Consider the following 14,504-nt stretch of genomic DNA (forward strand, 5'->3'; position numbering starts at 1 on the left):
TGTGGGGAGGATATTTTGAATGTTCTACACATTTTGTGATCTCAGTACTTAGGAGGCATCCTAGCTAGCTTGACTCAAGCAAGAGTGTGGGTCCTATATGAAAAGAAACTAAAAGCAAAATGATTGAGGATATAGCTCCAGTGGTAGAACCTTTGCATACCAACCATGAGGCCTGGTACCACCAAAAACAAAGCCATTCCATGATTATAATTTTAGTAACCATTCAGAGAATGATTAAGAATCTTATCTACTTTTAGATTTCTTTAATTTTAGCTTTTGATTTTAGCTACTTTTCATCTTAAAGTGGTACTAAATTTTGTAGTGTTCAGTGGAAACTGATAGATGTGTATTTCAGGTAGTATAGTACACATACATTTTTTAAGTGTTATTCTTTCTAGCAGAGTTAATTTATATCTCTATGGAATCTCCCCAATTAATATTTTAACTATGGTGATCGAAGTGGTGATTTACATACTTTACTTCAGTCCTACAAATCTTACCTTTTTGTGAGCAATGCTCAGCAGCTTAATACCAGAAAAATCTATAGAAATGTATACTTGGGACATTGATATACTATTACTGGATATTAAATACTGAGCATTTGATACTTAAAATTTTGTAAATGATTATTCATTCAGAGTTCAGCAATACAAAAATGTGTCTGCTTAGTGAATGATCATTATACCTACTTAAGATTTTTTTTTCCTTTTTTTGTATTCGGTATTTTTGTCAGTGTATGTATGGGTGAATAACTGTATGCTGTGGATTGCTTTTTTTTTGTCAGTAATGAGTTTGAGCTCAGTGTTATGCGTACTAGGCAGGCACTTTACCACTTGAGTCATGCCTCCATCCCTCATTGCTTCAGTTTATTTTTGAGATAGGATCTAGTGTTTATCAGGATTGGCTTGTGGACCATGGTCTCCTATTTACACCTCCTCTGTAGCTAAGAGGACAGACATATACAACCACATTTAGCTTAAGATAAGGTCTTGATCTTTTTTACCCAGACTTCCTTTCAGTCTCTGCTTCCCGAGGAGCTCTAGGATTTACAAGTGTGAGTATTTGGGCTTGGCACTATTCTCAGGACGAAGCTCTTATTACTTGAGCCATAATTCCACTTCTGGTTTTTTGTTGGTTAATTGGAAATAAAAGTTGTAGATTTTCCTGCCCCAGGCTGGCTTTTGAACCATTATCCTCAGACTTCAGTCTCCTGTGTATCTAGGATTACCACTCTGCAACTGGCTGAGATATTTTTATATAGGAATATAATGTACTTCACATCACCATTTTTATATAGGAATATAATATACTTCACATTACCGTCTTCTCCCTCATCACCATCTCTTTCACCCTTTTTTCCCTCTTAGATGTTCCAACACATAATAACAACAACAACAACAAAATGCACCATTTAATTAGACCTTAATGTTAATGTTGCTTGAACTCAGGAGGCCTGGGCACTGTCCCAGAGCTTTTTCACTCAAGGCTAGTTCTCTACCACTTGGAGCCACAGTTCTACTTAAAGTTTTCTGGTAGTTTATTGGAAATAAGAGTCTAATGGCCTTTCTTTCCTGCTTGGCCTGGCTTCGAGCATCTTTCCTCTGATCTCAGCCTCCTGAGTAGCAAGGATTACAAAGCCATCAGCACTGGCTAATTTTGCTTTTTAAAAATCTACGTTCGAGATATGAGGGAAAACTAGCAGTATAATTGGTGCTTAGGATTGCCCTAGCTGTCTTTCATATGAAGTTTATGGTTGATTTTTCTATTTCTGTGAAGAATCACTTTGGAGTTTTGATGGGAATTGCAGTGTGTGTACAGATCCCTTTAGTTGTTTATCTGTGAGCTTAAGAGGTCTTTCCATCTTCTAGTGTCTCTTTCAATTTCTCTTTTCAGTGGTTTACAGTTTTCATAGTAAAACTCTTTTCTCCAAGTTATTCCTACTTTTTTTTGAGGGTATTGTGAATGGAATTGTTTTTTCTGTATGTAGAAAGCTGTTGGGGGCGGGAGTTGTATCCTATTACTTTGCTAAAGTGTTTATTAGATATAGGAGGCTTCTTTCGGCTTTTTTAAGCATAGGATCATAGCTGCTAGGAGGGATAATTTGACTTCTCTTTATATAGCCTTTTATCTCTTTCTCTGGTTTTTTTAATCTCTTTTTCTTTGCATTAAACATCTTTAAACAGATCTGTAAAGAGCATAAGCTAGAAGTGAATGTGTGGCTCAAGTGGTAGAATGAGGGAAAAAACCAAGAGAGTGAGGCAGAGTTCAAGCTTCAAATATGGGGACAAAGCTGGGCACCGGTGGCTCACGCCTATAATCCTAGCTGCTCAGGAGGCTGAGATCTGAGGATCCCGATTCAAAGCCAGCCCAGACAGAAAGTCCATGAGACTTATCTCCAATAAACCACCAGAAAACCAGAAGTGACACTGTAGATAAAGTGTTAGAACGCTTGCCTTGAGCTGAAGAGCTAAGGGACACCACCCAGGCCCAGAGTTCAACAAAAAAAAAAAAAAAAAGGGAGGGAGACACAAAAAGAAAATTTGTTGTAGTCTTTTGTCCTTGTATTTTTTAAGTTGGCTTATTTGGGTTTTGTTTTTGTTTTTGTTTTTGGTCAGCCGTGGGGCTTGAACTCTGGGCCTGGGCGCTGTCCCTCAGCTCAAGGCAAGAGCACTCTACCACTTGAGCTACGGCACCACTTCCGGTTTTCTGGTGGTTTATTGGAGATAGGAGTCTCACGGTCTCTCCTGCTTGGGCTGGCTTTGAACCGCGATCCTCAGATCTCAGCCTCCTGAGTAGCTAGGATTACAGGCGTGAGCCACCAGCACCCGGCGGCTTATTTGTTTTTTACTGACTTTACAGTGCTTAGGCACTGTCCCTGACCTTTTTTGCTCAAGTCTAGCACTCTATCACTTGAACTACATCTCTACTTCTGACTTTTTGCTGGTTAATTGAAGAGAAGAGTCATACAGATTTTCTTGTCCAGCTGGCTTTGAACTGCATTTCTCAGATCTTAGCCTCTTGAGTAGCTACGATTATAGGTGTGAACCACTGGTGCCTGACTTATAGCTCTCTTTTTTAAGCAGGATCACCTTGTATTTCCCAGACTGATCTGAAACTTTGACCTTTGAGGCTTTAGATGAATTGCTATTCTGTAAAACTAATATTGAAATTAATTTTACAATGAGGAAAAATCTGGGCAGATTAAACAATGAGAACTCAATCTGTATGAGGATAATCTACTTTATATTTTGCAATACTGGGGTTTGAACTTATAGCCTGGCCCTTGGTAAGTAAGTGCCTTACCATTGAACACAGCTCTAGTCCTTTTCATTGTGTTGGTTATTTTTTTTGTTGAAGGGGGGTAAGTCGGTCGTGGGGCTTGAACTCTGGGCCTGAGTGCTGTCCCTCAGCTCTTCAGCTTAAGACTAGCGCTCTACCACTTGAGCCACAGTTCTGCTTCCAGCTTTTTCTGCTTATGTAGTGCTGGAAATCGAACCCAGGGCCTCATGCATGCAAGGCAAGCGCTCTACCACTGAGCCACCTTCCCAGCTTGTGTGTTGGTTATTTTCAAGTTAGTGTCTCACTTCCTGCCCAGGAATATGCTTAGGTCATATCAACCTATTTTAGGCTTGCTGTCATAACTACAGGCTTAAGACAGCTCATCCAACTCCCATTGAGAAGTCTAGAAAATACAAACCTTTGTCCATGTTGGCCTCAGTAATCCTTCCAGGTAGCTATGATTACAGACTTAAGGCACCATTGTCCAGCTTCAAATTTTTAATTATATCCTACTATGTTACAGTTTGGAAGACAGTTTTGAATACAGTAAGGTCAATTCATAATTTTGTCCCAAAAAGGAATGAAGGTAGTAATAAAGCCTACAACTAGCCTATTACTAATCATCATTAACCATTTAAAGAAGTTTCTTTTCTTCTTGTTGTTGGGATCGTTGTTGTTGTTGTTGTTTTGTTCTTTATTTTCTCTACTTACAGTACTAAGGATTAAATTTTGGACATCTGTCATGCTAAGAAAGTACTATATGATTCTAGCCCTTTCCCCTTTCATTTATTTTTTACAGACAGGATCTTACTACTTTGTGTAACTTTTGTTGTTGGTGGTCGTGGGGTTGAACTCTGGGGCGTGAGCACTGTCCCTCAGCTCTTTAGCTTAAGGCTGAAAAATCTACTTCAGCCCCAGCGCCACTTTCGTTTTTCTGAGTGGTTTATAGGAGATAAGAGTCTCATGGACTTTCCTGTCTGGGCTAGCTTTAAACTGTGATCCTCAGATCTCAGCCTTCTCAGTAGCTAGGCTTCAAAGTAGGTTGGCTTCAAAGAAGTATTTTTTTAAATCTTACATGCAGTATTTCTGGCCTAAACTAAATGATATTTAGAGGTTGCAACCTTTCTTTTCTATATGAATTCTAGAATTATCAGGTTTCATGAAAACTTCATTAAAATGTATTAGTTTGAACATTTTGTTAAAAGTTCCTGTGTGGTTAGTATTCTTTGGTAGCACTATAAATAGTACCATTTAAAGTTAAATGATGTATAAGTCCATCTGTTTCTAAGTTTCTAAAATTTATTTGGAAAATGATGGTAGTTAGGCATCTTCAGATGCCTGTGTGGCCCATGTGCACACAAATATTAAAATGTTTTTGTTCTAGATTTAAAAGCCTCTAAATCTTTCTTTCCTATTGGCTTACTGTCCTAAGTATATATATTACCTTGCTTAGTTTAATCCTTACAAATGGATGGATTTTGTTATTCTTATTTTATAGAGTAGGCAGACTTTGAATTATAAACAGCTTACTTTGTGCTTCACGCTTTTTCTTCTTTTTTTCGTGTTTTTTTTTTTTTTTCTTTTTGTCAGTTATGGGGCCTTGAACTCTGGGCCGGGGCACTAGCACTGTCCCTCGACTCTTCAGTTCAAGGCTAGCTCACTACCACTTGAGACAGTGCCACTTCTGACTTTTTCTGCTTATGTAGTACTGAGGAATCAAACCCAGGGCCTCATGCATGCAAGGCAAACACGCTATTACTGAGCCACCTTCCCAGTCCCTGTGCTTCATTCACACTTAATGTGAGGTCAGCTCCCCATAATGTGCTTAGTTCCACTTAATTTTTTTTTTTTTTTTTTGTCGGTTGTGGGGCTTGAACTCTGGGCCTGAGCACTGTCCTTCAGCTCTTCAGCTCAAGGTGAGCGCTCTACCACTTGAGCTACAGCGCCACTTCCGGTTTTCTGGTGGTTTATTGGAGATAGGAGTCTCATGGTCTTTCCTGCCTGGGCTGGCTTTGAACCGCGATCCTCAGATCTCAGCCTCCTGAGTAGCTAGGATTACAGGCGTGAGCCACCAGCGCCCGGCAGTTCCACTTAATTTTATCATAGATTTGGTCACTGACAAATTGAATTTTAGGTATGCCAAAACACAAACTGTTCTCCATTTTCAGTTTTTTTTTTTTTAATTTTTTTTTTTTAATTTTTTTTTTATTGTAGAGATACTATACAGAGGGTTACAGTTACATGAGTGAGGTAATGAGTACACTTCCACTTCCTCTTGAACATTGTTACCCCCTCCATTGTTTTCCCCCTACCATCCCCTCCCTCCCTCCCTTCCCCAAGGTCCATTTTCAGTTTTAAAAGAATGCATATCTATTAAAATGTGTATTGCATTAAGTCAGTTGTGTCTTTGCTTAACTTTCTACTTTTTAGAGCTGTCCACATTGACAGTTCACATTCTTTCATATACTTTTTTTTTTTAATTGTGAAAATACCATACAGAGGAGTTACAATTACATGGGTAAGATAACTTTCATATACTTTTAACTTTCTCTTTTTTTTTTCTTTCTTTTTGTCAGTCATGGGGCTTGAACTCTGGGCCTGAACGCTGTCCCTCAGCTCTTTTTTTTTTTTTTTTTTTTTTTTTTTGCCGGTTGTGGGGCCTGAACTCCGGACCTTGGCACTGTCCCTCAGCTCTTCAGCTCAAGGCAAGCACTCTACCACTTGAGTCACAGGGCCACTTCCGGCTTTTTTCTTTTTGCTTATGTGGTGCTGAGGAATCGAACCCAGGGCCTCATGCATGCAAGGCAAGTGCTGTACCACTGAGCCACCTACCCAGCCCAACAATTTGTATTTTTCATTCAGTTATCATTCTCTTTCTTTCCCTATTGATTAGCAGAGATTTGACACATTTTTTTAGTGGATATATGTAGATGTGTATGTATCATGATATTTTTATGAAGTCATAGATATTTGCACTACTTTTCTGTAGACAAGTAGCTACAATGAGCATATATTAAGTTTCAAACTTTGTTTCTAGGTCTCATGCTGTTGCATGTGTCAATCAGTTTATCATCAGTAGGACTCAAGCTCTGATGTTGCACATTGATTCGTTTATTGAGGTAAGCTTTACCTTCTGTATTTTTTAGCTTAAATAACACTTAACTATATATGGTTTTATTGTAAAATAACTTCTATCAATGTTCAGTTATTTTGATAGTATCAAAATTGGATATGGTACAGATTTAGTTTTGTCAGCTAAAAGTAAAAGCACTTTTTCTTTAATTTTTTTATTTAAGTCATGATACAAACATGGATTACAAGATATTCATGTTTGGCTGCTTAATAACTTGATTAAGGTATTTTTTCCCCTCACTATTCAAATTCTGTATAAAAATTGAATCCTCCAGCTCATATATTGTTTTGAGACATGAAAAGTTGGTGAAGTTGGATAAAGTTAACTCAGCAAAGAATCTGAAGTTCACATGGTACTGCTGGCTCAAGTTTCTAGCTACTTAGATGGCTGATTCCTAGAGGCTTTCTCTTTGAAGCCAAGCTGGACAGAAAAGTCTACAAGACTAGCTTCAATCAATCAGTAGGAAGCTGTATTAGAGGGATGACTTAAATGGTAGAACATCAGCCTTAGCAACCCAAGCAAATGTGAGCCCAGAGTTCAAACTTCAGTACTGGAGGGAGAAAAAAAGATGAGCTGAAAAGAAGTTTCAACCAAATTTCAGTTGACAAAATACAATTGTAAAAGTGCCTAAGGAGTCTTCATAGCACTTTTAATTGTTAATAGGCTGCATGGTTTTGTTATGTTGGGGGCACACAGCCTTTCAAAAACAATTTAAACAGACTTTTTAGGTGGTCCCCTTTTCTCTTGGGAGCTCATAACCCTTGAGAAGCCCCCCTCCCACCTAATCTATCTCTTAGCCTTCCAGCCCTCAAAATGTAGCTATTATCTATTACTTTAGGCCAATTTAGTCTTTTTTGTTGTTTTATAGTCTTAGATTTTAAAAAAAATCCTCCCTTGAAGAATACTTATATAACTTTATTTTTTTTAATTTAATTTAATTTTATTTGTGAACATACTGTACAGAGAAGTTACAATTACATGGGCAGGATAATGCGTACATTTCTTACCAAGCATTGCAGCCTCCTCCTTTGTTTACCCTTCACATCCCTTCCCAGCCTCCCCCCTCCCTCCCTACTTATATAACTTTAAATAGTGTAATTTTTTCTAATATATTTGAATTTTTGAACTGAAAAAATTATTTCTGTGCAATAGAATCTCTTTGCACTGGCTGGTGATGAAGAACCAGAGGTGCGGAAAAATGTGTGCCGGGCACTTGTGATGTTGCTTGAAGTTCGAATGGATCGTCTCCTTCCTCACATGCACAATATTGTTGAGGTAATACAGCTTAAAGGTTTTCGTCCTTTTTTTGTCTCCCTAGAAAAATATGGAACACAAAGTGTGTTTATAGAACACATTTAGAGGAATATAAAAATAGTTGTGGTTGTCTTAAAATTATAAATTATCTTATTGTGATTGTTCTTTCATGAGGTTTAAGATTTGGAGAACTGGGCACTGATGCCTCATGCCTGTAATTCTAACTACTCAGGAGACTGAGATTTAGAGGGTCACTGTTCTGTGCTAGCTCACACAGAATAAAGTCTGTGAGACACTGTCTCAAACTAGCAAAAAGAGCAGGGCTAGAGGCATGGTTTCAGTGGTAGAGTTATCTGAATAAGCATGCTGAGCAAGTGTAAGGCTGACTTTCTTAGTTATGCTGATCAATGTAGTCATATTTTGAAAAAAGGATTCAAAGATACTTTAGAACAATTATTGTTTACCGACAATATCCAACTTTACCTTGTTTTTTTGTTTTTTGTTTTTTTTTTTCATATTACTGAGTATAGTCAATAGTATTAAGTGGCTTTGTAAGTGCTTTGAATAGTACACACCTGTGTGAAGTTCTGTATTGTGTGGCCTGGGAGGAGTTTTAAAGAATGGTGGTTAAAATGTATTAGAAGGAGGATAACAACTTTTGTTCTTAGAACAAAGATATGTTTCACCATGCAGTGGAGATAGTTGTGGTTTCCCTGATAGCCTGCCTATTCTCTTTGAAAAGTCAGATGGGATTGGTTGAAGTTTTACTGAAACAGTTTGGAATTAAACAAACTTTTTAATAATTTTTACCTTTTCCAGATCAGCTGGGGAGCCTTATTTATTTATTTATTTGTTCTTTGTTTATTCAGCAATCCCCAGCAGTGTTAGGAATAGGACATGATCTGGTACAGTATGTAGTAGTATAGTTGTAATCTCCAAAAATGTTACTACTTATTCCAAATTTAAAGGATTAATTTGTACAGTTAAATGTGTATGTGTTTTGAAAGTCTGTATTTCAAAGTCATATTAGAAGATATATCATGAGTTTTGTTACAGAAAAGGATTCTTTTAAGAAATAATGGAGTTCCTAATTTCTGAGGTCCATTGTTCAATTATTAACATTTACCCAAAAACATAAGTAATTTATGGAATGAGCATCTTATTGGTTACATTTTAGAATTAACCTAGGAAGCTTTAAACAACAACAAAATCCAAAAGCCTTGGTAGAAAGCCATGCTAAAATACATGTAGGACTCAGTTCATAGTAATGTACATATCGCTTCAACTGATTAATATTAAGGTTTCTGTTTATAGTACATGCTACAAAGAACCCAAGACCAAGATGAAAATGTGGCTTTAGAAGCCTGTGAATTTTGGCTCACTTTGGCTGAGCAGCCAATCTGCAAAGATGTACTTATAAGACATCTTCCCAAGTAAGTGTTCCTACTTATAAATGCTTCCTTGTTCTTAAATATCTTAACAGTGCTTTCTCTTTTATATGCACATAAGATTTTTTTTTTGGGGGGGGTCCGGTCCTGGGGCCTGAACTCTGGGCCTGGGCGCTGTCCCTCAGCTCTTCAGCTCAAGGCGAGCGCTCTACCACTTGAGCCACAGCGCCACTTCCGGCTTTTTGTTTATGTGGTGCTGAGGAATCGAACCCAGGGCCTCAGACATGCAAGGCAAGTGCCCTACCACTGAGCCACCTTCCCAGCCCCAAGATTATTTTTTCTTACATCAGAGAATGAGATTTTTAAAGAAGGTAAGCTTAATTTTTTTTTTTTTTTTTTTGTCGGTCATGGGGCTTAAATTCTGAGCCTGGGCACTGTCCCTCAGCTCTTCAGTTCAAGGCTAGTGCTCTGCCACTTGAGCCGCAACACTACCAGTTTTCTGGTGTTTAATTGGAGATAAGAATCTCCTGCTGGGGCTGACTTTGAACTGCAATCCTCATATCTCAGCTCTTGAGTAGCTAGGATTACAGGTGTGAGCCACCAGCACCCAACGGCTTCTTTGTTTTTATAGATTAATAACTCAGAGTGTTTGTATGGATTATCCAAACACCTAGCAAATATTTAAGCACTCAGTTCACATTTGTTGTATTAAAAACTCTTGTTCCTAAAAACTACATGAGCCTCCAGGAGAAAGTTGCTTAATAATTAAACCTGTTCAAAAATAATCTGCCTAGTGAATTGGTCCAGCACATGGTAGATTGCCATCATGTGTTCATAGAAAACACACTCATCTATTTCATTTCCTTCGTTTTTTTTTTCTAGGTTAGATAGTCTAACTCTAAAATATGTCTCCATCTGTGTGTGTGCATGCACGCATGTGCACACTCACTCTTATTGAAATAGTATCTTGTTTTTTTGCCCAGCCCCACACTTGGACTGCGATCCACTTATTTGAAATTTGTTATCTTAGCTGGGATGACAGGTGTACACCACTACAGCTAGCTTCTTGTTTGGAATTAGGAGTCTGGGCTTTTTTTTGCCCAAGCTGGCCTGGAAAGATCCTCCCCAATTGCAATTTCTCACATAGTTGAATGACCGTTGCATGCCATTATGCCTGCTATTTGTTTTGAAGGGGGTCTCTTTAAAGGCATAGGCTGTTTCAAATCATGATTCTCCCAATCTCAGCTTCCCAAACAGCTAGCCTGAGAGATGTGAGCTAGTGGTTCCTAGCTTAATCTTACGTTCTTACTTGCCTGGCTTTACATGTCCCTCCTTCTCACAAACTTTAGTGAGCCCATCCACCATCCTAAGTGAGAAGGACCTTTGATCTCTTTTTATTCTTTCAATCTCACATTCTTCCTCTTTTTTCTTTCTTTAACAAGATAGCCATAACCCCAAATGGCCCATATTGGCTAAATTTCCAGATACCCTGCATCTGTCTTTGCTACTCTAGATTATTGAATTTATTCTTGCTTCTTAGAACAGGTGGTTGAATGCTGTTAGGAAAAGTTACACTACTTGGGGGATTAATAGCTACAGAAATGTATGTATGTTGTTTACTCTCTGTCAATCTTTGTTCCAGATCTGCTTTTACATTCCATTTACCAGCTCAACTTTGTCAAACATTATCACACTTGGACATAGTTTTCATTCATTTTGAGCACTTCTGCTTTCTAAAGAGGGGTTAATCTGGCCTAAACTTAGTAGATTTTCTTGTGAGGTTCTTCCCTACCTAAGCAGTTTTGCTACTTTAGGTCTGATAACACAATGATTTTTTGTCTTGTTTTTTTCTCCAAAGAAGGGTCTTCAGTCCATCAGATAGATTTTTCATGTTTTTCCTCTTACTCCTTTGCCATAGCTTTAACTTGCTGTATTTTTTCTCTCTCAAAAAAGTGAAGGACATACTGGTGGCATATGCCTATAATCCTAGCTACTGAAGAGGCTGAGATCTGAGGATTGCGATTCAAAGCCAGCCTGGGCAGAAAAGGCTGTGAGACTCTTATCTTGGATTAACTACCAGAAAACCTGAAGTGGCTCTATGGCTAAAAGTAGTAGTGTGCTAGCCTTAAGCAACAATGCCCAGACCCTGAGTTCAAGCCCCCCAACAGACAAAAAAAGTAAAAAATAAAGAATAGGTGAGGCTTACTATCTCAGGTCTTTAACCCACATCTTTGTTGAATATTCAGTATCTCATAATCTGACATCTCACCATTTCCTTGAAATTAAACTTTGTGTTAGTCAGCAAAGTAGACCTGGGTCTCCTATACAATATATGTAACTTACAAAAAATGGTTCTCTGCACTGTAAATCCCACATAGTTGTATTACCATTAGTCTTTCCAGAAGAATTTTGAATATGAAAATTTGGCTGGCCTATATTTCCTAAACCTGTCCAGCAAATTTTAAGTCTTGCTGCTTTTTTGCCCTGTTAGTATTCCTTTAATGAGGGCAGGCTTTACTAAATATGGTTAAAGACAGTATTTCCCATGCTTATCTCAATAGTGCTATAGTATATAAGGTTTTAAGACTTCTTAATTATTCTGTTGAGATCTTTAAATTTTTATTTTGTTAATTTCTTTATAGGTTGATTCCTGTGTTAGTAAATGGCATGAAGTACTCAGATATAGATATTATCTTGCTTAAGGTAAGAAAACTTTTCTAATGGATAAAGCAGTGTTACTTATTTGGATTAATCTTTAATTATTTTATTTATTTATTTTTGTTGTTTTGAATGCCGGTCCTAAGTCTTGAACTCATGGCCTGACTGCTGTCCCTGTGCTCTTCAACTCAAGGCTAGCACTCTCCCACTTGAGCCACAGACCACTTCTGGTTTTCTAGTAGTTTATTGGAGCTAAGAGTCTCAGGGACTTCCCTGCCTGGGCTGGCTTTGGAGGACTTTGAAGAGCAATCCTCAGGTCTCAGTCTCCTGAGTAGCTAGGATTGATTACAGGCGTGAGCCACCAGTGCCTGTCTGTCCCTGAGTTCTATAGCTCAAGGTTAGTGCTCCACAACTTTAGCCACAGTTCCACTTCTGGAATTTCTGCCTACTTTGGCCTCAAACTGTAATCCACAGATCTCTAACCTCCTGAATAGATAGGATTATTGACGTGACTTAGTAAATCTTTAAATTGAACAACTTTTTGGGGGGAGGGAGGCAGTCCTTGAACTCAGGGACTGAGCACTGTCCCTGAGCTGCTTTTTGCTCAAGGCTGTACTCTACCACTTGAGCCATAGTACCACTTCTAGCTTTTTCTGTGTATGTGGTACTGAGGAATCAAACCCAGGGCTTTATGCATGTAGAGTAAGCACTCTACCTGTAATGATGCATTCCCAGCCCCCAAATTTGTTTCTAATAGGTCCTACTTAAAAGAGCTTTCTATTTTACATAATCTATAAAATGCATAATGAACTAGGTTGGTAATAAATTCTACCTTAATTGATTCTAGACAGGGATAATAATGCTCTCCTTATTTTCCTGTGACTTAAACTACTTTTTTAATAGGCTGATCTGAATATGGTTCATGTACTCTTAGATCATCCCAGCTAATAGTACAGTTGAAAAGGGTATATAGTAGATGTATAGCAGATTCTCTTTTTCATAAGGAACTGTTTTCAGCACAGGACATCCTCAGAAAGAATCCTGTACGTAACCACATCACGTAATGTTCTGATTCTTTTACTCATCAGTTTTTTGTTTTTTTTTTTTTTTTGTTTGTTTGTTTTTGTCGGTCGTGGGACTTGAACTCTGGGCCTGGGCGCTGTCCCTCAGCTCTTCAGCTCAAGGCGAGCGCTCTACCACTTGAGCTACAGCGCCACTTCCGGTTTTCTGGTGGTTTTATTGGAGATAGGAGTCTCACGGTCTATCCTGCCCGGGCTGGCTTTGAACCGCGATCCTCAGATCTCAGCCTCCTGAGTAGCTAGGATTACAGGCGTGAGCCACCAGCGCCCGGCTTACTCATCAGTTTTTAATGGCTGTCATTAAATATTTTTTTCTGATAAAATACAGGCTTTTTTTTTTTTTGGTCATGGGGCTTGAACCCTGGGCCTGGGCGCTGTCCCTCAGCTATTCAGCTAAGGCAAGTGCTCTACCACCTGAGCCACAGCACCACTTCCAGCTTTTTCTGCTTATGTGGTGCTGAGGAATCAAACCTAGGGCCTCATGCATGCAAGGCAAGCACTCTACCACTGAGCCACCTACCCAGCCCCAATACAGATTTTTTATTTAAGTAGGTGTACAAAAATGTTTTAGTTGAACATGTCAGTTTATGAGCACAGTGCATCTTGATCAGTGTCACCTCTTTCATTGTTTTCCCCATCTGATTGCTATTTTTTTTTTAATCATAGGGTGATGTTGAAGAGGATGAAACAATTCCTGATAGTGAACAAGATATAAGGCCACGTTTTCATCGATCAAGAACTGTGGCTCAACAGCATGATGAAGATGGAATTGAAGAAGAAGATGATGAAGATGATGAAATTGATGATGATGATACAATTTCTGACTGGAATCTAAGTATGTCGAAAAACACAGTTGTCTACTTTGATCATTTTATTGGTTAAGTGTAGTAGCATGTACCTGTAATCCTAGCATTAGGAAGTAGAAACAGGAAGGTAGTGAATTTTGGGTCAGTCTGATATATATACTAAGATCCTTTCTTATAGAATAAATTGTTTTATTTTTGGTGTTTTATTAAGACACAATTCTTGGCCAGTTATGTACTTGTAATCCCAGCACTTGGTAGGATTATGAAGACTAGAGACATAGCTCAATAGTAGAGTACTTACTAGCAAGCAGAAGGCCTTGAATACAGTCTCTAGTATCACAAGAACAGGAGTAAGAAACTACGGACAGTTTGCAAGTGATACAAGACTGACCTACAGGGATGGGAAGGGGAAACAAAGGCAACAATGCTTGATAAGAAATGTACTCATTACCTTGCTTATGTAACTATAACCCCTCTATACGGTATTTTCACAATTAAAAAAAAAATTGATTCTGAAAAAAAAGACTGGCCTACCATGTGTAAGGGCCATAGGTTCACTCTCCAGTACTGAAAAACAAAAATGATAACAATTCACATACCTATACTGTTCACTCATTGAAGTATGTAATTCAGTCAGGCTTTGATATATTCACAGAGCTAGCCAACCTTCACTATTGTCAGTTGTAGGACATTTTTATCAACCAAAAAAGGGAAATGATGTCTGTTGATGCAACTCCCTGATTGATATACCAGGGACTAGACTAGGAACTTTGAATACATGTCACATTTATAGTCTTAAGTAAGTAAGGAAACTTGCAAAAAGAGAAACCTGCTGAAGATTAACATAGATACTACTAATTGCACACCCATTATTGGAACTCAAGTCTCATTGAACAAGATAATGTAA

General features: G+C 38.3%; 1 protein-coding gene across 2 annotated transcripts in view; it reads left to right on the top strand.

Moving 5' to 3' along the window:
* Tnpo1 (transportin 1) overlaps nucleotides 1-14,504 on the top strand; it is a 90,455-nt gene that overhangs the window by 48,404 nt on the left and 27,547 nt on the right. For both annotated transcript variants that reach the window (XM_070031328.1, XM_070031329.1), the window contains exons 7-11: nucleotides 6,317-6,398; nucleotides 7,565-7,687; nucleotides 8,981-9,099; nucleotides 11,697-11,757; nucleotides 13,458-13,626. In XM_070031328.1, the coding sequence (XP_069887429.1) occupies nucleotides 6,317-6,398; nucleotides 7,565-7,687; nucleotides 8,981-9,099; nucleotides 11,697-11,757; nucleotides 13,458-13,626 (554 nt within the window). The remainder of the gene's footprint in view (nucleotides 1-6,316; nucleotides 6,399-7,564; nucleotides 7,688-8,980; nucleotides 9,100-11,696; nucleotides 11,758-13,457; nucleotides 13,627-14,504) is intronic.

The sequence above is a fragment of the Dipodomys merriami genome, unplaced genomic scaffold (assembly GCF_024711535.1).
Source record: "Dipodomys merriami isolate MVZ:Mamm:240054 unplaced genomic scaffold, mDipMer1.0.p SCAF_20, whole genome shotgun sequence".
Taxonomy (NCBI): Eukaryota; Metazoa; Chordata; class Mammalia; order Rodentia; family Heteromyidae; genus Dipodomys; species Dipodomys merriami.